This window comes from Terrapene carolina, unplaced genomic scaffold (genome assembly GCF_002925995.2).
Source record: "Terrapene carolina triunguis isolate 2854851 unplaced genomic scaffold, T_m_triunguis-2.0 Scaffold85, whole genome shotgun sequence".
Lineage (NCBI taxonomy): Eukaryota > Metazoa > Chordata > Testudines > Emydidae > Terrapene > Terrapene triunguis.
This window is the reverse complement of record NW_020664436.1, coordinates 27,479,690-27,502,592: the sequence shown is the minus strand read 5'-3', so window position 1 is coordinate 27,502,592 and position 22,903 is coordinate 27,479,690. Positions and strand designations below refer to the sequence as shown.

The following is a 22,903-nucleotide window of genomic DNA, read 5'->3' as shown; positions in this document are numbered from 1 at the left end:
CATGAAGCCGTACACAGGCAGCCTGGACAGTAGTCAGGACCTGTTCAACTATAGGCTAAGCAAGTACAGAATGGTGGTAGAATGTGCATTTGGACGTTTAAAAACGCGCTGGCGCAGTTTACTGACTCGGATAGACCTCAGCGAAACCAATATCCCTATTGTTATTGCTGCTTGCTGTGCGCTCCACAATATCTGTGAGAGTAAAGGGGAGACATTTATGGCGGGGTGGGAGGTTGAGGCAAATCGCCTGGCTGCTGATTACGCGCTGCCAGACACCAGGGCGATTAGAAGAGTACAGCAGGGCGCGGTGCGCATCAGAGAAGCTTTGAAAACCAGTTTTGTGACTGGACAGGCTACGGTGTGAAATTTGTTTTTCTCCTTGATGACCCCCCCTCCCCCCCGCTTTTTTGCACTCTGACATTGTCTGCCTCCACGCATTCTGCTGTGCTCTGTCAGGGTGGGAGGACATCTGGAGCTCCAAGAACATATCCTGAGTTCGCCGTTTTCTCCTTCTAATCTTCACTAGCCTCTGCAAAGGAGAAACATTTGCAGCTGGTGGAGGAAAAGGGAAAGGTGGTTAAAAAGACACATTTTAGAGAACAATAGGTACACTCTTTCATGTTAAATTTTGCTGTTCACATTACACAGCACATGTGCTTTCGTTACAAGGTCGCATTTTTCCTCTTATATTGAGGGCCTGCCGGTTTGGTGTGAGAGATCACTCACGCAGTGCCAGGCAACAGAATTCGGCTTGCAGGCAGCCATTGTAAGCCACAGTCTTTTGGCTTTTGTAACCTTCATAACACACACAAACCCAACTAACCCCCCTCCCCCCCCCAATTCTCTGGGATGATCACTTTACCCCTCCCCCCCACCGCGTGGCTAACAGCAGGGAATATTTCTGTTCAGCCGAGCAGGAACAGGCACCTCTGAATGTCCCCTTAATAAAATCACCCCATTTCAACCAGGTGACCGTGAATGATATCACTCTCCTGAGGATAACGAAGAGAGATAAGGAATGGATGTTGTCTGCATGCCAGCAAACACCGGGACCATACGCTGCCATGCTTTGTTATGCAATGATTCCAGACTACGTGCTACTGGCCTGGCGTGGTAAAGTGTCCTATCATGGCGGACGGGATAAGGCAGGCCTCCCCAGAAACCTTTTGCAAAGGCTTTGGGAGTACATGAAGGAGAGCTTTCTGGAGATGTCCATGGAGGATTTCCGCTCCATCCCCATACACGTTAACAGACTTTTCCAGTAGCTGTACTGGCCGCGATTGCCAGGACAAATTAATCATTAATCATTAAACACGCTTGCTTTTAAACCATGTGTAATATTTACAAAGGTACACTCACCAGAGGTCCCTTGTGTGCCCTCAGGGTCTGGGAGCACGCCTTGGGTGAGTTCCGGGGTTACTGGTTCCAGGTCCAGGGTGATAAACATATCCTGGCTGTTGGGGAAACCGGTTTCTCTGCTTCCTTGCTGTGAGCTATGTTCACTGACTTCATCATCATCTTCCTCGTCCCCCAAACCCGCTTCCGTGTTGTGTGATTCTCCATTGATGGAGTCAAAGCACAGGGTTGGGGCAGTGGTGGCTGCACACCCTAGCATGGCATGCAGCTCCGCGTAGAAGCAGCATGTCTGCGGCTCTGCCCCAGACCTTCCGTTTGCCTCTCTGGCTTTGTGGTAGGCTTGCCTTAGCTCCTTAATTTTCACGCGGCACTGCTGTGCATCCCTGTTATGGCCTCTGTCCTTTGAGACTTTTTCTAATGTTTTGGCATTTCGTTTACTGCAACGGAGTTCAGCTAGCACTGATTCGTCTCCCCATATGGCGAGCAGATCCCGTACCTCCCGTTCGGTCCATGCTGGAGCTCTTTTGCGATCCTGGGACTCCATCATGGTTACCTGTGCTGATGAGCTCTGCGTGGTCATCACCTGTGCTCTCCACGCTGGGCAAACAGGAAATGAAATTCAAAAGTTCACGGGGCTTTTCCTGTCTACCTGGTCAACTCATCTGAGTTGAGAGTGCTGTCCAGAGCTCCCGGAGGCCAATACCATCGAATTCCGTCCACACTACCCCAAATGGGGGGAGGGATAGTTCAGTGGTTTGAGCATTGGCCTGCTAAACCCAGGGTTGTGAGTTCAATCCTTGAGGGGGCCACTTAGGGATCTGGGGCAAAATCAGTACTTGGTCCTGCTAGTGAAGGCAGGGGGCTGGACTCAATGACCTTTCAAGGTCCCTTCCAGTTCTAGGAGATGGGATATCTCCATTAATTTATTTAATTTAAATCCGACCCGGAAAGGCCGATTTCAGCGCTAATCCCCTCGTCGGAGGTGGAGTAAAGAAATCAGTTTAAAGGGCCTTTTAAGTCGAAAAAAAGGGCTTCGTCGTGTGGACGTGTCCAGGCTTAATTCGATTTAACACTGCTAAATTCGATCTAAACTTGTAGTGTAGACCAGGCCGAAGTCTCTGGCATGTCTCCCTTTTAGCGGTCAAAACTCTGCTTGAGGTAGGGTTCGGGTTTGTTTGGGGGGGAAAGGGATGGAAGGGGTTTAGGAATGAAAGGGGTGTTTGAACTGAGTGTCCCTTATGATAGGAAGGCTCTCTCACAGAGGAAGTTCCGGACACCATTTCCTAAAGACAGCAAGATTGGATTGGCCTGATCTCTAGAAGATTGTTCCATAGCGAAATCCTCTCGACGGAGGATGCTTATCTTGGGCTTTAAGATCTGCAGAGGAGAATAGTTATCTCAGTGGTTCACAGATAAAAATTCAGTATTTAATGTAATAATGACTTGACTAAGATGTGGCTAAGGTCTGTGTACACCCCAAACAGTGACAGTCTCTCCAATTTCTTTCACAGTACCTGAGAAAGTTCTAGACCAGGGATCGGCAACCTTTGGCATGCGGCCCGCCAGGGTAAGCATCCTGGCAGGCTGGGCCATTTTTTTTACCTGCCGCGTCCGCAGGTTAGGCCAATCGCGGCTCCCACTGGCCGCGATTCACCGCTCCAGGCCAATGGGGGTGGTGGGAAGCCGCAGCCAGTACATCCCTCGGCCCGCGCTGCTTCCCACAGTCCCCATTGGCCTGGAGCGGCGAACCGCGGCCAGTGGGAGCCACGATCGGCCGAACCTGCGGACGTGGCATGTAAACAATCCGGCCCGGTCCGCCAGGGTGCTTACCCTGGCGGGCTGCGGGCCAAAGGTTGCCGATCCCTGTTCTAGACTCTCTCAGTTAGTGGAAGGACCCACTGAAAATCTCCGGGGAAACCTCCGTCTCATCCAGTAGGACCTAAATTTGATTCTCAATGCCTGGAGACAACCTCCCTTTGAACCGTTGGCTACATGTTCTCTCCTCCATCTCTCAGTCAAGTCTTTGTTCCACATAGCTATCATTTCAGCTAGATGAATGGGAGAGCTCTGTGCTTTTATGGCTGACTTGCCATATGCCAGCTTTTACAAAAACAAGGTTACACTGCAACTTCATCCTCAATTCCTCCCGAAGGTCTAGTCGGAATACCACATTAATCAAGAGATTCCATGGCCAGTGTTCTACCCAAAAGCTCACGCCTCCAGCGAGCAGACCAGCCTTCATACACTAGACTTCAGAAGGGCCCTCACCATCTACCTTCACAGGACTAAGACTTTCCAGGCCTTCCCTAGACTATTTGTATTATTTGCAGAGAGGATGAAGGGTCAACCTATTTCCACTCAAAGGCTGTAAAAGTGGGTTTTGGGTTGCATCTTAACCTGCTATGAATCCATTGGGATGCATCCCCCTCACAGAGCAATAGCACATTCCACCAGAACTCAGTCCACTCATATAGCTCTACTGAAGGATGTCCCCATAACAGAAATATGTAGGATGGTGACTTTGTTTTTTATTCATACCTTTGCCAAGCATTATGCCATCTTACCTGCTTCCAGGGAAGATACTACCTTTGGTGACACAGTCCTCCGAACTGTCTTGGACTTGCCTCCTCAGCACCCAACTCCTCATTGAGTTACTGCTTAGGAGTGTCCTATGGTGGAGCATCCATAGGGACATATACTCAAAGACAGAGATGTCACTTGCCATATGGTAACTTGAATTTTTAGATGTTTTGTCCCTATGGGTGCTCCAACCCCCACCCTCCCTTCCCTTGGCTGTGGAGGCTGTGCTTTTGCGGTCGAAAAGGAACTGAGGGGCAGCAGGTCCGTACCTCCCAATATGGCCTAATTTGGAGGCCCCACCGTGCTGCTCTGTACAGGCGCGGATCCACATGTAGAGCCTTGCATTCTCCAATTGAGAGCGCACAGGCATGCATTCATCCTATGTTGGAGCACTCATAGGGACAAAACATCTTGAAGAACTCAAGTTACTATTAGGTAAGAAACCTCTCCTCCTTCATCCAAGAGTTTATTTCCTGTAGGTTTTCTAACATTTTAAAAGTGGCAATGGTTGCATCAAGTGAGAATGAAATAATTATCAGCATATCACTAGCAGCTAAGTCCATGACACACACCCCCACCCCTCCAAGTAATCGCATGTAGATATTGAGGAGGAGAGACTAGTATGGATCCCTGTGGGACACTGCACATGAGGGCCTTTGGAGAGGTGGAGCAATTAAATTACCCATCACTACTGAGTTCTGCTGGAGAAGAACAATTGGAGCACTGTAGCCATCTACTTCTGCTGTGTCATATAGGCAGGTTAGTACAGTACCTTGTAGTCCATTGTGACAAAGGCTGCAGAGAGGTCTAGTAGCATGAGCATGGAGACCTTGCTTGAGACCATGGCCATGAGAAGATTGTCTTTTAGTGCCACTAGAACAGTCTCTGTACTGTGCCCTAGTCCAAAACCCAACTGTGAGGCATCCAGGATGTTGGCTGATGTCACATGGTGTTGTAGGCTGGTGGTTCCTACTTTCTCAGTTATTTTGCCCGGGAAAAAGAGACTGAAGACAGAATGGTGGTTACAGCGATCTTTGGGATCAAATTGACTTCATGGGGTTTGAGTGAACTATTGCATTTTTAAGGAGTTTGGTAGTTGTGCTTCTCTGAAGGAGGCATTGACCATTTCCATTCTGCACTGCCTTTTACCAGTCAAGAGGGCTTAGATCCATTTCACAGGTTGTGCCTCTAATATTTTTCAAAGCTTTTAGAGTTTTGGCATGTGTGATGTGGCCAAACTCAGTCTGGGGATGGTAGGTTGATGATAAAGCCTGGTCAGCCAGGACTTTCTTTCCTAGTTAGCCCCATAGGTATTCTGTTATCTATCAGTGAATTGTGCCAACAGCTTTTCACAGTAGTTGATGCTTGGGTCTGTCTGGACTATGCAGTCTGGATTGATTATTCAGAATAGCTCTGCTGGTTGAGATTCTGCTGCACTGATTGTGGAGGAGTTGAAGGCTCGTATTGTCTCCTTTCCTGCCATTGCATAATCCTGGAAGGGTTGTTTGTGCTGTTGGCAGTAGGATTCAGAATGTGTTTTGTGCCACTGGCATTCTAACTTTCTGATTGGGTGATTCACCTGCTGTAGTTCATCAGTAAACCATAGTGGTGATCTCGGTCAGTGTGGGGGGAGAGGATGGCTTGGAGCCAAGGGAACAGTAGATTCATAGATTCCAAGCCCAAAAGGGGGACCACTGTGATCATCTAGTCCAGTGGTTCTCAAACTATTGTACTGGTGACCCCTTTCACATAGCAAGCCTCTGAGTGTTCTGAGGATTTTATAATAGACTCCTGCAGCATAATTTAAAGGGAAAGGAAACAAAAGGGTGAGTCTGGCCTGGTAATGCGAACAACTGCAGTTTAAATGGAGAGAAGAGTCCTGCAGCTGGACCTTTGAATATAGGTGGTAAATATCGGCCACTCAAGATACTGCTGTTTAAAATGCCATGTTAATACATCCTGTTTGTTTACTCTGACAGGGGAAACTGGCCCAGAAAGTATGCAATGAACTTTTGCCCATTCAAAATGGCACACACAAATGCACATTATCCCAGCCTCTGTGAAGCCTGTCATCTTCTCAAAAGCCAGTAAATTGCAGTAGCATGTTCCCTTTCACACACAAACTTGTCTGCCTCTTTTAGTGCCAACGTCTTTTGAATGTCATCAGTAATACAGCTGTCAGGAAATCTTTTTGAACCACATTCGTCAGTTTTCATATCCCTACCAATACAAAACTTGCTGCCAGGATACACGCCTGAGGAACTTCCAAGTCTGAAAGTGGCTTTTTATGGTGCTGCAATATTTAAGTGATGTGTAGGGAAACGATGGTATCTTGGCATACTATTGTTCACTGAACTCTGCAGAGAGGTTTGTTTGGTCTGTCAGAGTTGGACTGCCTCACAAGAATTCAACTGGTCTATAACTATGATCCTGGCTTTGGTTTGCCAGAAAAATCATAGTGCATACATATCAGAGAGGTAGCCGTGTTAGTCTGGATCTGTAAAAAGCAACAGAGTGTCTTGTGGCACCTTTAAGACTAACAGATGTATTGGAGCATAAGTTTTCGTGGGTGAATACCCACTTCATCAGACGCATGTAATGGAAATTTCCAGAGGCAGGTATAAATATGCAGGCAAGAATCAGTCTGGAGATAACGAGGTTAGTTCAATCAGGGAGGGTGAGGTCCTCTGCTAGCAGTTGAGGTGTGAACACCAAGGGAGGAAAAACTATATAGTGCATACACAAAGTGCATACATGTAAATATTGCTTATTTCCTGCTCCTATACAGCTGCCACATTTATATTCCCCATTATAAAGATTTCATATGAAGTAACTACATAAAGTACTCAGCCTAGTTTCTGGATCCCTAAAAAGAAATTCCTTGGATGCAGGGTTTCCTAAAAGGTTTCTCATAAGGCAATTTAGTACTCCATGAAAGAGCAAACAGTTGCATGGATTGCACTAGATAACATAATTAGAGGAGCAGGTGCCAAAGCCATGCGAACAGCCAAAAGTATCTGGCAAAACTAAACTAATCCCACATGGAAGAGAATGAGGAACAGCTTCCCTCATGGAGTACTATCAGGATTTGGAGAATTATTAATTCTATTCTGTATCGGTTCTTATACTCTTCTAGGTATCCTGGGTTCAGGCCATTGAGCAACTTGAAGGGAATGACTGAGACCTTGAATTTGACTTTTATGTTCTTTAGGAAGCCCACGTAAAGAGCAAAGCACAGATCAGATGTGTTCACGGTAGCCCATGTTGCTTAGGAGACAAGCTGCAGTGGTCTGTACTAGTTGGAGTATCCTAAGGGCTGAATGCCCAGGTATATCGCAGTGGTGTAGTCCTGATGAAAGTCAGAAAGATGTGAATAACTGAGGCTAGGTCATCATTCATGAAGAAGGGATGGACTCTCATTCCCAACTGGAGAGGGTAGAAAGCATTACTCATGGATGCAGCTATGTGAGAGCTTAGCATCAGTGAGGAATCAAGGCAGCACTCCCATACTATGGACTGGACTGAAACTTTTCAAAATGCTTTCCTCTGCCCAGCTGCATCACTTCGGTCTTGCTCAGGATCAGCTTCACCCAGCTGCTGTTCAACTGAGTGGTGTGGTCGTATATAGTGAAGGATAGGTAGAGCCGCTAGCACTTGAGTCCATGTCATCTGACCAATTCACCCAGTGGCTGCATGTAGATGTTGAAAGGAACTAGAGAGATAATTGATCCTTGTGGAACTCTACAAGTGAGAAGCTTAGTGGCGGATGTGCAGTTTCTCATCGGGTGTGTCCCTCCAGGAAGGATTCAGACCATTTAAGCACATTATCTTGGGCCCCTGCTACCTCCCTCAGATGAAACAACAGTATTGTATGGTCAACAGTGTTAAATACTACAGAGAGGTCCAGAAGAATGGCAATGGATGTCTGCCTTCTATCCACTGACAGGAAGAGATCATTCATCAGTGCCACTAAAGTGGTTTCAGTTCCATGTTTTGGCGTGAATCCAGATTGTGCCAGGTCTAGGATATTGGCTCCATTAAGATGAGCTTGAAGTTGGCCTTTGGCTAGTTTCTTTATGAGTTTGGAGTTTTGTCCCTATGGGCTTGTCAACACAAATGTTGAAGTCTCCCAGGATGACAAGTCTGGAGTATTTCACTACCATCACCAACAAGGTATCAGTGAGCTCTTTTATGAACACTTTAGTCTGTGTTGGTCTTTAATTGAACATAAAATCTATGTTAGCTGTGGCTCTGGTTTCTGTTGCCAGCTGAGTTATGTCAAATGAACTTGTCTTACCTCAGGCACCTCTTTTGGATTTGATAAATTGGCACACAATGCTAGCTTCAAATGAACTGTACCTTTATCTCCATAGCATACAACACCCAGGGTCCCTAGTTCTATCAGTGATTTCCTACTAAAAATCAGTTAAGCACTGTGGGATTCTTCGAGGAAAGCTGTTAGGCAAATGAAAGATTGTTTATCATATACCAAAGTGCATAGATCTGATTGTACAACTGACTTGCCAGATTACACAGTGATGTTATAGCCATGTTGGTCCCAGGATACTGAGGTAATATCTTTTATTGGATCAACTTCTGTTAATGAGAGACAAGCTTTCAAACTTGCACAGAGCTCTTCTTCAGAACCATGTAAGCTTGAAATCTTGTCTCACCAACAGAAATTGGTCCAGTAAAGCATAATACCTTGTCTCACTAATATGGCGGATTGCTGTGCTAAAATTTGTCCCAATTTTTTTAACTTTATATAGTCTCTCATTTCCCTGATTTTGCTGCATTTTACTGGTGAACTGGAAAGCTGTAGGACTTAAAAAAAAAAAAAAAAAAAAAAGAGAGAGAGAGAGAATTGTTTTACAAACCTATTAGTTTCAGCATGCAATACAGTACCTCATTTTACATACTGAGGAAAAGTGAGGGATCATAACCTGACAGTATATTTTTTAATATCAGTTAACATCTTTCAATGTGCCAGGACCAGAGCTTTTCCTGGTGTCATGCATACAGAGGCACAAATATGCTCTTTGTGTGCGACAAGCTCCAAAAAGTGAAAACTCCCAGTGCAGGGCAGAGGGAGCTGTATTGATTTTTCACGGCAATACCCTCTCCCCTGCCCCCAACACAGTGGTTGTGTGTATTATTGTAGCGATGGTCTAGGAGCCCTAGTCACTTTCCCACAGCCTGTAGCTCAAGGGCACCGACCACCCCCACCTCCTCTCCAAGTCCTAACTCTAGGGAGGCAGCGGGCCTCCCTCCAGGCGCACCGAACCACGGCATTTGAAACAGGCTGAAGCGCGCTCCCCACGGACAGCCTAGAGGCCCAGCCTGTGCTCGGACTCCCCCTTTCTCTTCCCCGGAGAAGACAAGGGCCCGTCTCTTGTTTCCAGGGGGCGAGCTGCCGTTCTCCTGTCCCCACAGGCTGCTGCAGGAGCGGGGGCTCCCAGCCCGACCCCCAGCACTAGGGCAGCCGCACCTCCACGCGACGCCCCCTGCTCCCGCCATTCAGCGAGCCCCGCTCCAGCGCGGGACACCTGCTCCCACGTGCGCCGCCCGGCAGCTGGTGGGCATGCGCTGCAAGCTACCGTTCAGCCCACCGCTCCTGAGCGCGTGCGCTGCAGAACTTAGGCGAAGGCGGGCACGCGGCCCTGCCTGCGAGGAAGGCGCCATCGTCCCGCCTCCCTTCCCCCCCATCACCCGCCGCCGTTGGATTGGCAGGCTGCGGCTGTCACTCATGACGGAGCAGAGAGCAAGTTCCCTGCAACAGGTTCGGTTGAGCGGAGGCCGAGCGTCTCAAGTGTCCTCAGTCCCTGTGTGGCGCTCTCCGCCGCTGCCCCAGCGAGGGCCTTGGCAGACGCTCCCTAACGCTTGTCAGTGAGCACTCGGAGAGAGCTCTGGTATTGTCACACGCTCCCTGGCCCTCCTCCAGCCAATCGGAGTCTTTGCCTAGTGCGGTGGGCGGGCGGACAAGCGCTGTCTCCGTAGGAACCGAAGCGAAGCCCCGTCCCAGCATCTGATTGGTCGATTCAAAGTGATTCTTTGCGCGAGGTGGGGGTTGTTGGGTGCGCGCAGCGGGACCTAGCGGTGCCGGCGGCAGGACTGGAGAGAGGATGCGGCCGGACGGCGGGATCAGCCCGAGCTTCGTGGCCCAGCAGCGGATCCGGCAGCTGGAGCAGAAGCTGCGAGTGAGTGCGGACCGCGTTCGGGGCAGGGGCAATGCTGCGGGAGGAACCGGTGGCCCTGCCCCCTTTCCTGCAGGGGGTTGGGCCGTCCTTAGTGCGTCATAGCAGTGACGTCATCGCCGTCGCCCCGCCCCACACGCTGCGTAGAGCTGGTTGAGGTGCTGGGGCGGGGAGGAGCCGCTGTGCCAATGCACCGTCCGCTTGGGTCTATTTCCCGTCATAGGGTTTTAAAAATCGTAAATTTCATGATTTCAGGGTTTTAAATCTGAAATTTCACAGTGTTGTAATTGTCGGGGTCCTGACCCAAAAAGGAGTCGGGGGTCGCGCTACTGCTACCCTTACTTCTGCGCTGCTGCTGGCCGGGCATCGCTAGGGTTTCCAACCCTCAGGATTGGCCTGGAGTCTCCTGGAATCAGCATCAATCTCCTGGTGACTATTGAAAGCAATCCGGAGATTTTCATAGCATATTTAAAGAAAATGACGTTACGTCATGTTGGAAAGAAAATTCTCTTGGAATAGCTTCAGTCAGAGTTGGCAACCCTAGGCAGCACCACCCAGCCAACAGCTGCCGCTCTCTGGTTGCCCAGCTATGAAGGCAGCGCAGAAATAAGGGTGGCAATAACCGCAAAACCCCCCCCCCCCCAAAATAACCTTGTGACCTCCCTGCAACTCCCTTTTGGGTCAGGATCCCCAAATTGAGAAACACTGGTCTCCCCTATGAAATCTGTATAGTACAGTATAGGGTAAAAGCACACACACAAAAACAGATTTCGTGGGGGGAGTGTGACAAAGGGTAGATTTTCCCTTGTTATGTTGTATGTGAGCCTATGTGAGTTTTACTGTTTTGCATGAATACTGTGTGTGCCTCAGTTTCCCTGTGTGCTTCACCAATACCTCGGTGGTGGGAATAGGGGTGTGTGACTTTGGCTGAAACCTCTGGGGCAGGTGAGGCTTCTCCAGCTGCCTGCACATATGCTATGACTGGTGCCCTTCATAACCTGAGACCCAGGAGAGGGGATGCGACCAGGTGACTCTTTGCCCGGGAAGTGACACAAAGAAGGAGGAGGAGGCACAATGGGGGGTGTCTGAGGTCGGGTTGCTGGAAGTTGGCAGTCTGCTTGGGGAGACTGGAAGAGGGGGAGTCCAGGGCGTCTGGCCCAGGACTCCCCAAAATGGACTTGGCTGAAAGTCACTGATTTCTGTGCTAACAAGCTCTGTTCTACACTATGTTCCTGTCAACTAATAAACCCTTCTGTTCTACATGCTGGCTGAGAGTCACTGCTGACTGCAGAGCTGGGGTGCAGGGCCCTCTGGCTTTCCCAGGAGCCCCACCCGGGTGGACTTTCTGCGGGAAGCGTACGGTGTGGAAGGGGATGCTGAATGCTCTGAGGTCAGATCCAGGAAGGTCAAAGCTGTGTAAGCTACTTGCCCTGGCAACAGTATGCTCAGAGAGAGGAGGCATGCTCCCCCAGAGTCCTGGCTGTCTTCATACAGAGTAGTTCCAGAGCATTGCCCCAGTGACTTCGTCACATGGAGACCAGATTTCATGGACCATGATACGTTTTTCATGACCGTGAATTTGGCAGGGCCCTAGTCATGGGGGAGGATGAAGGAGAAAACAGGCAGGGGACTGAAGGTGATGGGGCAATAAGGAAGGGCCCAGAGGGGGTGTGCAGGAGAGAGCCCCTAATCTTCCCCACCATCCCGCGAGGCCCTAGGGAGCCAGTGGCACCGCCCAGGGGAGCTCCTCCTGGAGACCAGATCGAACAAGGGAATGCAAATAGGCCCCACAGTTGCAGACCCCCCTATCCAGTTTCTTCCTGCTGCAGGGGAAGATGACCAGAGTGCTGCAACCTGACACATCCTACATAGGTGTGCACCAGAGTCTCCCTCTCGCCGCAAAAGGGGCAGGTGTCAGGGGAGTTTGTGAACCACATCAGGCAAACACCTGTGCTCGCAGCCCCATGAAGGCGCTGCCAACTAATATCCCAGGTGGGCTGTGGAGCTGGAAGCCATGGCGATACCACTCAACGATGCACCCACCACAAGGAGCTGGGGCAAGGGAGTAGCTCTTGGGCAGATCTTCATCTCTGTGGTCTCCCCGGTGCTGCTGCTCACCGGCCCATGGTACTATGTCCCCTGCTGGGCCTGGCCATGGGCAGCCTGGTTCAGCTGGATGGTCCTGGGGGTCAGGGCCCATGTTGGGAGAGGAGCTACGTGTTCCTGCCCCAAGTTCCACCTGCTCAGGGCACCAAGACAAGATGTTGCTCACAGCAGGATTGTGCAGATGTTCAAATATGCGCCATGAGCTTTGCCGTGCTCCAGGGTGCCGCAGCTGTTGTGTGCTGGGACACACCTATGGGCAGAGCTGCACTAAGTTATAAACATATGCCTGGCAGCCTGCTCCCATAGTCATGTGATAAGATCAGAACCTCAGTTTCCATTACAAGAAAATGTTTCTGCCCCTCCTAGTTGCTAAGAAAAGCTTGAAAACATGACCTGAATGTGATCAGTGCTGTGATGTCTGCCTGACTCTGTAGATGCCTCCAGCAGGGAGAAGAGCACTAGGCACTAGAGTTGTGGAAGATGCTACCTGGCCTCTTACTCACCACCAGAACAGATAAGGCTGCTCATGCTCTGGAGTGTCCTCGGATGCTCAGATTGAGATGCCCCACTAAGTATTGTAGGATTAATTCCCCTTTAATGGGGCTCAGATGCCTTACAGCCTTTTGTTTCCGAGGATCAGTTTGAGGACTTGGAGGGAAATGGTGACCATCATCCAAGCACGTTCCATTTGTGACACCCCAAAATGAGCTGTCATTCTTGGCAGATTGTGCTTATGTATGTTTTATACTCATCCTTTTCCCTTTCTACATGCTTTGAGTAGCAGTGAAATAATTTAAATGTCGGCGTTGATAAATATCATTGGACATCTGAGCTAGGATCACAATTAAAATATAAAATATATATACCAAAATTAAAATATAAAATTGAATCCATGCTGAGACCTTGAGAAACTTCTGATTCCCCAGATAATATTCCTTTTCAGCATCTTCTGGCAATCGGAAAAGAGCAACATCATCTGCTTTCCCAACCCATTTTGGCTGTGTAGAAAAGAACCCCTTGTGGTTCCAAAATTGGGAAATTTTCTTTGTGTCTGCAATGCTTACTTCTCTGCACTACCAGGAAAGTATAATCTGTACAGATCCTTGAAATACAAGATTGGGTTCATGGCTGTTCTTACTGTAAACAGTAATGAACATAAGAACAGCCACACTGGGTCAGACCAAAGGTCCATCTAACCCAGTATCCTGTCTTCCAACAGTGGCCGGTGCCAGGTGCCCCAGAGGGACAACATTCTCTGGCAAGGAGTTCCACAGATTGACTGTGCGTTGTGTGAAAAAATACTTCCTTTTGTTTGTTTTAAACTTGCTGCCTATTAATTTCATTTGGTGGCCCCTAGTTCTTGTGTTATGAGAAGGAGTAAATAAAACTTCCTTATTTACTTTCTCCACACCAGTCTTGATTTTATAGACCTTTAACATATCCCCCCTTAGTTGTCTCTTTTCCAAGCTGAAAAGTCCCACTCTTATTAATCTCTCCTCATACGGCAGCCGTTTCATAGTCCTAATCACTTTCATACCCCTAATCACAGCTATCTTCGAGACATCACCGACTTCCTGAGGAAACTACAATGCATTGGTGATCTTCCTGAAAACACAATCCTGGCCACCATGGATGTAGAAGCACTTTACACCAATATTCCACATGAGGATGGACTACAAGCTGTAAGGAACAGTATCCCTGATGAGGCCACAGCATGCCTGGTGGCTGAGCTTTGTGACTTTGTCCTCACCCACAACCATTTCAGATTTGGGGACAACTTATACCAGTGGTAGGCAACCTATGGGACGGGTGCCAAAGGCGGCATGCAAGCTGATTTTCAGTGGCCCTCACACTGCCCGGGTCCTGGCCACCGGTCCGGGGGGCTCTGCATTTTAATTTAATTTTAAATGAAGCTTCTTAAACATTTTTAAACCCTTATTTACTTTACATAGAACAATAGTTTAGTTATATATTATAGACTTATAGAAAGAGATCTTCTAAAAACGTTAAAATGTATTACTGGCATGCAAAACCTTAAATTAGAGTGAATAAATGACGACTCAGCACACCACTTCTGAGAGGTTGCCGACCCCTGACTTATACCTTCAAGTCAGTGGCACTGGTATGGGTACCCACATGGTCCCACAGTATGCCAACTTTTTTATGGCTGACTTAGAACAACACTTCCTCAGCTCTCGTCCCCTAGCGCCCCTCCTCTACTTGCGTTACATTGATGACATCTTCATCATATGGACCCACGGAAAGGAGGCCCTTGAAGAATTCCACCTGGATTTCAACAATTTCCACCCCACCATCAACCTCAGCCTGGACCGGTCCACTCAAGAGATCCACTTCTTGGACACTACAGTGCAAATAAGTGATGGTCACATAAACACCACCCTATACCAGAAACCTACCGACCCCTACACTTACCTATATGCCTCCAGCTTCCATCCAGGACACATCACACGATCCATTGTCTACAGCCAAGCCCTAAGATGCAACCGAATTTGCTCCAATCCCTCAGACAGAGACAAACACCTACAAGATCTTTATCAAGCATTCTTAAAACTACAATACCCACCTGGGGAAGTGAGGAAACAGATTGACAGAGCGAGATGGGTACCCAGAAATCACCTACTACAGGACAGGGCCAACAAGGAAAATAACAGAATACCACTGGCCATCATGTACAGCCCCCAGCTAAAACCTCTCCAGCACATTATCAATAATCTACAACCTATCCTGGAAAATGATCCCTCACTCTCACAGACCTTGGGAGGCAGGCCAGTCCTCGCTAACAGACAACCCCCCAACCTGAAGCAAATACTCACCAGCAACTACACACCACACTACAGAAAAACCAACCCAGGAACCAATCCCTGTAGCAAACCTCGTTGTCTACTCTGTCCCCATATCTATTCTGGCGACACCATCAGAGGACCCAACCACATCAGCCACACCATCAAGGGCTCATTCTTCTGCACATCCACTAATGTTATATATGCCATCATGTGCCAGCAATGCCCCTCTGCCATGTACATTGGCCAAACCAGACAGTCCCTATGTAAAAGAATAAATGGACACAAATCGGACATCAGGAATGGTAACATACAAAAGCCAGTAGGTGAACAATTCAATCTCCCTGGACATTCTATAACAGATTTAAAAGTAACTATTCTTGAACAAAAAAAATTCAGAAACAGATTTCAAAGAGAAACAGCAGAACTAAAATTCATTTGCAAATTTAACACCATTAATTTGGGCTTGAATAGGGACTGGGAGTGCCTGGTTCATTACAAAAGCAGCTTTGCCTCTCCTGGAATTGACACCTCCTCATCTGTTATTGGGAGTGGACTACATCCACCCTTATCAAATTGGCCCTGCCAACACTGGTTCTCCACTTGTGAGATAACTCCCTTCTCTTCATGTGTCATTATATAATGCCTGCATCTGTAATTTTCACTCCATGAATCTGAAGAAGTGAGGTTTTTTTACCCACGAAAGATTATGCCCAAATAAATCTGTTAGTCTTTAAGGTACCACCGGACTCCTTGTTGTTTTTGTGGATACAGACTAACACGGCTACCTCCTGATACTAATCACTTTTGTTGCCCTTTTCTGAACCAATTCCAATATATCTTTTTTGAGATGGGGAGACCACATCTGCACGCAGTATTCAAGATGTGGGCCTACCATAGATTTATATAGAGGCAATATGATACTTTCTGTCTTATTCCCTTTCTTAATGATTTCCAACATTCTGTTCGCTTTTTTGACTGCGGCTGCACATTGAGTGGATGTTTTCAGAGAACTATCCACAATGATTCCAAGATCTCTTTCTTGAGTGGTAACAGCTAATTTAGACCCCATCATTTTATATATTGAATTTCATTTGCCATTTTGTTGCCCAGTCACCCAGTTTTGAGAGATCCTGTTGTAGTTCTTCACAGTCTGCCTAGGACTTAACTATCTTGAGTAGTTTTGTATCATCTGCAAATTTTGCCACCTCACTGTTTACCCCTTTTTCCACCTCACTGCTTACTCCTTTTTCCAGATCATTTATGAATATGTTAAATAGGATTGGGCCCAGTACAGACCCCTTGGGGACACCACTATTTACTCTCTCCATTCTGAAAACTGACTATTTATTCCTACCCTTTGTTTCCTATCTTTTAACCAGTTACCAATCCATGAGAGAACCTTCCCTCTTATCCCATGATTGCTTACTTTGCTTAAGATGACTAAGACTAGACTAAGGGTTCTCAATCTGGGGATCGTGAGCAGGCTCCAGTCATCCTCCTTTTTTTACCCTTTTCATTATTTTTAAAAATAGTCTCTGCAATCATAATGCTAGAAATATCTTGAAAAGGAGAGCTGAGCTTTAACTGATGCAGTGATGCCTGCATAAATCTGCAGACAGCCTGAAACAATAGCTCAGGGATTTTCAACCTAGGGGGCATCGCACCCAGCAGAGTTGCAAACAGATGTCATGGTGTCGTAAACACCCACACTTTCCCAAGCTGCTAAACCAGCTAGGTTGGAAGGGAGTACCAGTATGGGAAAGTAGGTCTCAATATTGAAAAAAGGTGAGAACCAGTAACTAGACAATCTAATAAGTGGAAATTATTTATCCTAAGTGGTTATAAAAATGTATATTAAGGTAAAATATATTAATGAAAGTTTATTATATCACACCAACTTCTTACACTGCAATAGTCGTGCTGCTGAATAATAAGTGCATGATTGTCAAAAGATTTTTGGTCTGACTACATTCAGAAATTATTATTTCAGTTTTATTGCTGAGGGTGAGGATGCGGAATCTAGCCTATCAGTTGTTGTTGTTTTTTCAGGCTAAAGAAGAAAGAATAGTTGTGCTGGAAACAGAAAATGCTCTTCTTCATCTGAAACTTGCAGAGGTAATTATTTTGTGCATGCTTAATCTCTTGTAAAGTGGGTGGAGATGTATCCATGTTGTTTGTGAGTTGGAGCTAAAACCCACCACCTAAAAAAAGAAGTTGGAATCCTTTTTCTCCTTTTCAAATTGTGTCATCTTCCTGTGGAGTAAACTTTCGAAGGACAGGGCACAGCCTCACTTTTTGTGAGCACAAATTTTTGCTGGCAAAATTTTCACATTTTCTTTAATCGCAGGTGCAAATCAGGTAATCAGAAGTGCAAATACTAGAATACTTGCCTGTAATTTCATGCCTTCAAAAATGAACTGAGGGAGTAAACATGCATGCCAAATTTGAGAACTTTCACACTGAATTACCTTATTTCTGCTTGCAGTTGAACTGGACATGCAAAATGTAAGTGCAAATTTTGGGGGTGCAGTTTACACCCTCAAAAAAGGAGGCCACTCTTTTCAAATATTTGGCCATAAATAGGTTTCAGGAACCTGCATTTTATAATTAATGGGCTTATCAAAGATGCTCTATTCAGTGTCTTCATATTTGTATACATGTTTGTCTTGTGTTGGAGGGAGTAAAACAAAATGTCATATAAACAGTTGGAAAAACCTAGCTATGGCTAAACTAACCCACTTTCTTTCATCATACCGCTGATCAGAAGGGACAACTATTTCTGGAGCAATTATTGAAATAATGAGCAGTTCTCATAAATACTGTAATATTTTGCCTCTTCAAATCTGGGTCTCTAGAGATCAAAAGAAATTTGAGCAGTTGTTTGTTGTGCAAGACCAGGACTGGCTGTGTGGATTAGAGGTAATAGTGACTGTCAGTTGAGACGTTCTAATCCAGGCTGAGTCATTAAATCACTGTGTGACCTCAGGAAAGCCACTTGCCCTCACTGTGTCTTGGTTAACTCTGCTGGATGAAATTGGGTTTGATTAAAAAAGTAAGAAGTCCTTACTGCAAGCCAGATGGTGCATCTGAGCTGACTTTTGCTGGGTACACAAAAGAATACTGTACTTTTTTTCAGCGAAATATATTTTTATTGTCTTTTGTAGCATTTAGTGAAGGTATTCTTAGGAATTTGAACTGACCTTTTGATCTCAAGCATACAATATGGAGACCATTCTAGATAGTAAGATGCATCAGAGGGAAGAATGTGTCTTGTAAACAAGATACCCTCCTCCAGAGCCAAAACCAGTATGAGGACTTGTCTACATGATGTTTAGTCTGCACCAGAGAGTTTTATATTTTAGTTTGCACTAGTGTGTCATGCATTAACTGGCCCATGTGGCCCTTGCTGGCTCACACTGGAAGTTCACTGGTGTGCATTAATGCAGTCCTGTTTCAAATAGTACTATATTAACGTGCACTGGGGAACTTTTAGCGTGTGCCAGCAGAGTCTATGTGGGTCAGTTAGTGCAGGACACGCTAACAGAGACTAAAATTTACACTCCTCTTCTGTGGACTAAAGCATTATGTAGACAAGACTAAGTTTTTCAATATTCTGCCTGTAGGGCTAATCAAGCAGGCAGTCTGTCACGAATCTAGACATTGCTGCTAGAAAAATCCATTCCAGAGTTTCACTTGTTAACTGCCAAATATACTGTGTGGCTGGAGCAGATAAAGATATATGGGGAGCACCCTGAATGCACCACAAGCAAGAGGAATCATTGCCAATGGTTTCTGACAATCAAAATATCTTTTTACTTAACTGTCTTAACAGAAATGCAAGTACAAAGCTATGTATAGAAAAATATAATATAATCTGTGGTCACGGGTGGTTAAATCATTTTCATGATAAACTTCAGATCCTTTCCTCCTCGTAGAGTGGAGGGAAGGGACCACTGTTTCGGTCTTACAACTTGACTATCCTTCCCCTTTTTCCCTATTTTACTTTTTCTTCCCCTAATACAAAAGCCCCCAGTAGAGCTGGTGCAAATATTTAAACCCTCATGGAAATTTTCAGGGAAAATAAAAGATTTTTTTTGAGGTTTTCATGGAAATTCTCCGTGGGAAATTTTGAGTTTTCAGTGGTTTTGGCTGAAAACTACCAGATTTTTGCCAAAAATGTAAGTTGTAGTGCTTAATGGGAGTTGCAGCTTGTTCTTTGTCCCCATTCTCCTCTGTGGGCCAGGATCGCCAGCTGGACTACAGCTCCCATGATGCATCAGAGTCTCCCTTTTTTGGTGAGGGGAAGCTGTGCAACATGGAGTCCCTGGTTGTGGTGCGTTATGGGAGAGCAATGCCCATTTTTGGCCAAAGTCTTTTGAGGAAAAAAGGAAAATTTCTGCAGAAAGCAGACACTTTTCATGAAAAACATTGTTTTACTGAAACCCCCATGTCACTTTTACTCTTTGACTGGACTCTTAAGAAACCATCAGTGCCACTCCTTTGAGTTAAATGTTGGCCTGTCCAGTGCACTGGCCCAGAGGCATAAAGGGATGCAAGTACCCTTGTGCCAGCTGTCTGCATCGTAGGCAGCAACGTGGGCTTTGCAAAGTGGCTACTGACCCTCTTTTGCTCAGGTGGTTGGGTTGGGGGTATAGTGACACCTCCATTCCCACCCTGCAGCAGCCAGCACGGAGAAGCTTCTACATTGGATATAGATTTGATGAAGTTTGCTCCCTCCTGGGAGCAGTGGGCTAACCAGGAGGGAGGTTGTGGCTCTCTGAGCCACAGGACTGTCTACACACAAACTTGTGCTGGGTTTAAATAAGCAGGTTTAGTTAAACCATGGACCCTTGTGAGTGAACACACGATCTTAAACCTGTTTGTATTGGTTTCTTTTGCTCCACAAATAAATTGATACAAACCAGATTTAAATCACTTTAAGGGTGTCTACCTTCACAGCACATTGATTCAATTGAATTGGCTAAAAATCACACAGTATGCTGCCCTTTATCTGCCCCTTACTTAGGACCTGGTGGTGATGGGGGACTTCAACTACCCAAACATCTGTTGCGAAAATAACACAGAAGGTCACAGATTATCTAATAAATTCTTGGAATGTATTGGAGACATTTTTTTATTTCAGAAGGTGGAAAAAACCACTAGAGGAGAAGTTAGATTTGATTTTGACAAATAGAGAGGAACTGTTTGAGAATTTGAAAGTGGAAGGCAACTTGGGTGAAAGTGATCATGAAATGATAGAGTTCATGATTCTAAGGATGGTAGGAGGGAAAACAGCACAATAAAGAAAATGGATTTCAAAAAGGCAGACTTTAGCAAACTCAGGGAGTTGGTAGGTAAGATCCCTTGGGAAGCAAATCTTGGGGGGAAAAGAGTTCAAGAGAGTTGGCAGTTTTTCAAAGAGACATTATTAAGGGCACAAGAGTAAATTATCCCACTGTGTAGGAAAGATAGGAAGTATGGCAAGAGACCACCCTGGCTTAATCAGGAGATCTTCAATGATCTGAAACTCAAAAAAGAATCCTACAAAAAGTGGAAACTTGGTCAAATTACAAAGGATAAATATAAACAAATAACACAAGTATGTAGGGACAAAATTAGAAAAGCCAGTGCACAAAACGAGGTTGAACTAGCTAGCAACATAAAGGGTAATAAGAAAACATTCTACAAATACATTAGAAGCAAGAGGAAGACCAAGGACAGAGTAGGCCCCTACTCAACGAGGGGAGGAAACAATAATGAAAAATGTGAAAATGGCAGAAGTGCTACATGATTTTTTTGTTTTGTTTCAGTTTTTATCAAAAAGGTTAGTAGCAATTGGATGTCTAACATAGTGAATGCCAGTGAAAATGAAGGTATGATTAGAGGCTAAAATAGGGAAAGAACAAATTAAAAATTACTAGACAAGTTAGATGTTTTTAAGTCAACAGGGCCTAATGAAGTATATCATAGAATACTCAAGGAGCTGACTGAAGAGATATCTGAGCCATTAGAAATTATCTTCAAAAAGTCATGGAAGACAGGAGATATTCCAGAGGACTGAAAAAAGGCAAATACCATGCCAATCTATAAAAGGGGGAATAAGGACAACCTAGGGAGTTACAGGCCAGTCAGCTTAACTTCAGTACCCGGAAAGATAATAGAGCAAATAATTAAGCAATCAATTTGCAGACAACTAGAAGATAATAAGGTGATAAGTAGCAGTCAGCATGGATTTGTCAAGAACAAATCATGTCAAAGCAACCTAATAGCTTTCCTTGACAGAGTAACAAACCTTGTGGATAGGAGGGAAGCGTAGATATGGTATATCTTGACTTTAGTAAGACTTTTGATACTGTCTCCTATGACCTTCTCATAAACAAACTCGGGAAGTGCAAACTAGATGGAGCTACTGTAAGGTGGGTACATAAAGGGTTGGAAAACCATTCCCAGAGAATAGTTATCAGTGGTTCACAGTCAAGCTGGAAGGGCATTTCAAGTGAGGTCCTACAGAGATCAGTTCTGGATCTTCATCAATGACTCAGGGTATGTCAGCAATCGATTTATCCGGGATCGATATATCGCGTCTCGTTAAGACGCGATATATCGATCCCCGAACACGCTCACCGTTGACTCCGGAACTCCACCAGAGCGAGCGGCGGTAGCGCAGTCGACGGGGGAGCCGCGGCCGTCGATCCCGCGCCATGTGGACCCCAGGTAATTCGATCCAAGATACTTCGACTTCAGCTATGCTATTTGCGTAGCTGAAGTTGCGTATCTTGGATCGATCCCCCCCCCCCAGTGTAGACCAGCCCTTAGATAAAGGCACAAAGGGTACATTTATAAAGTTTGCGGACGATACCAAGCTGGGAGGGGTTGCAAATGATCTGGATAAACTGGAGAAATGATCTGAAGTAAATAGGATGAAATTAAATAAAGACAAATGCAAAGTACTCCACTTAGGAAGGAATAAATCAGTTGCACACACACAAAATGGGAAATGGTTGCCTAGAAAGGAGTATTGCGGAAAGGGATCTGGGGGTCATAGTGGATCACAAGCTAAATATGAGTGAACAGTGTAACACTGCTGCAGAAAAAGCTAACATCATTCTGGGATATATTAACGGGAGTGTTGTAAGTAAAACACAAAAAGTAATTCTTCCCCTCTACTCTGCGCTGATTAGGCCTCAACTGGAGTATAGTTTCCAGTTCTGGATGCCATATTTCACGAAGAAGTGGACAAATTGGGGAAAGTCCAGAGAAGAAAAACAAAAATGATTGGGTCCTGTTTTCTAGATCTTTATGAGGGAAGACTGAAAAAAATGGGCTTGTTTAGTCTGGAGAAGAGAAGACTGAGGGAGGGGACATGATAATGGTTTTCAAGTACATAAAAGGTAATTACAAGGAAGCGGGAGAAAAATTGTTCTCTTTAACTTCTGAGGACAGGACAAGAAACAATGGGCTTAAATTGCAGCAAGGGCAGTTTAGGTTGGACGTTAGGAAAAACTTCCTAATTGTCAGTGGTTAAGCACTGGAATAAATTGCCTTGGGAGGTTGTGGAATCTCCGTCATTGGAGATTTTTAAGAGCAGGTTAGACAAATACCTCTCAAGGATGGGCTAGATAATACTTAGTCCTGCTTTGAGTGCAGGGGACTGGACTAGACCTCTCGAGGTCCCTTCCAGTCCTATGATTCTATGGAAAAGCCACAATTTAGTCCTCTGTGTTTTTTCCTAATCAATCATGTTTTTAATAACCTTACTATTTTGCCAGCATTACACTGGAGGGGTCATTTTTGAATAGCATAGAAAATTGAATTCTCTTCCACTAAAAAACAAAACAAAATAAACGTTTCTTCTAAATGTTT

General features: G+C 45.8%; 1 protein-coding gene across 2 annotated transcripts in view; it reads left to right on the top strand.

The window, feature by feature from the left end:
- Positions 1-9,964: 9,964 nt before the first annotated feature.
- The window catches only part of KIF25 (kinesin family member 25), a 72,402-nt gene continuing 59,463 nt past the window's right edge, over positions 9,965-22,903 (top strand). For both annotated transcript variants that reach the window (XM_024205863.1, XM_024205855.1), the window contains exons 1-2: positions 9,965-10,133; positions 17,090-17,155. In XM_024205863.1, coding sequence (XP_024061631.1) covers positions 10,059-10,133; positions 17,090-17,155 — 141 coding nt within the window. In that variant the 5' untranslated portion in view covers positions 9,965-10,058. The remainder of the gene's footprint in view (positions 10,134-17,089; positions 17,156-22,903) is intronic.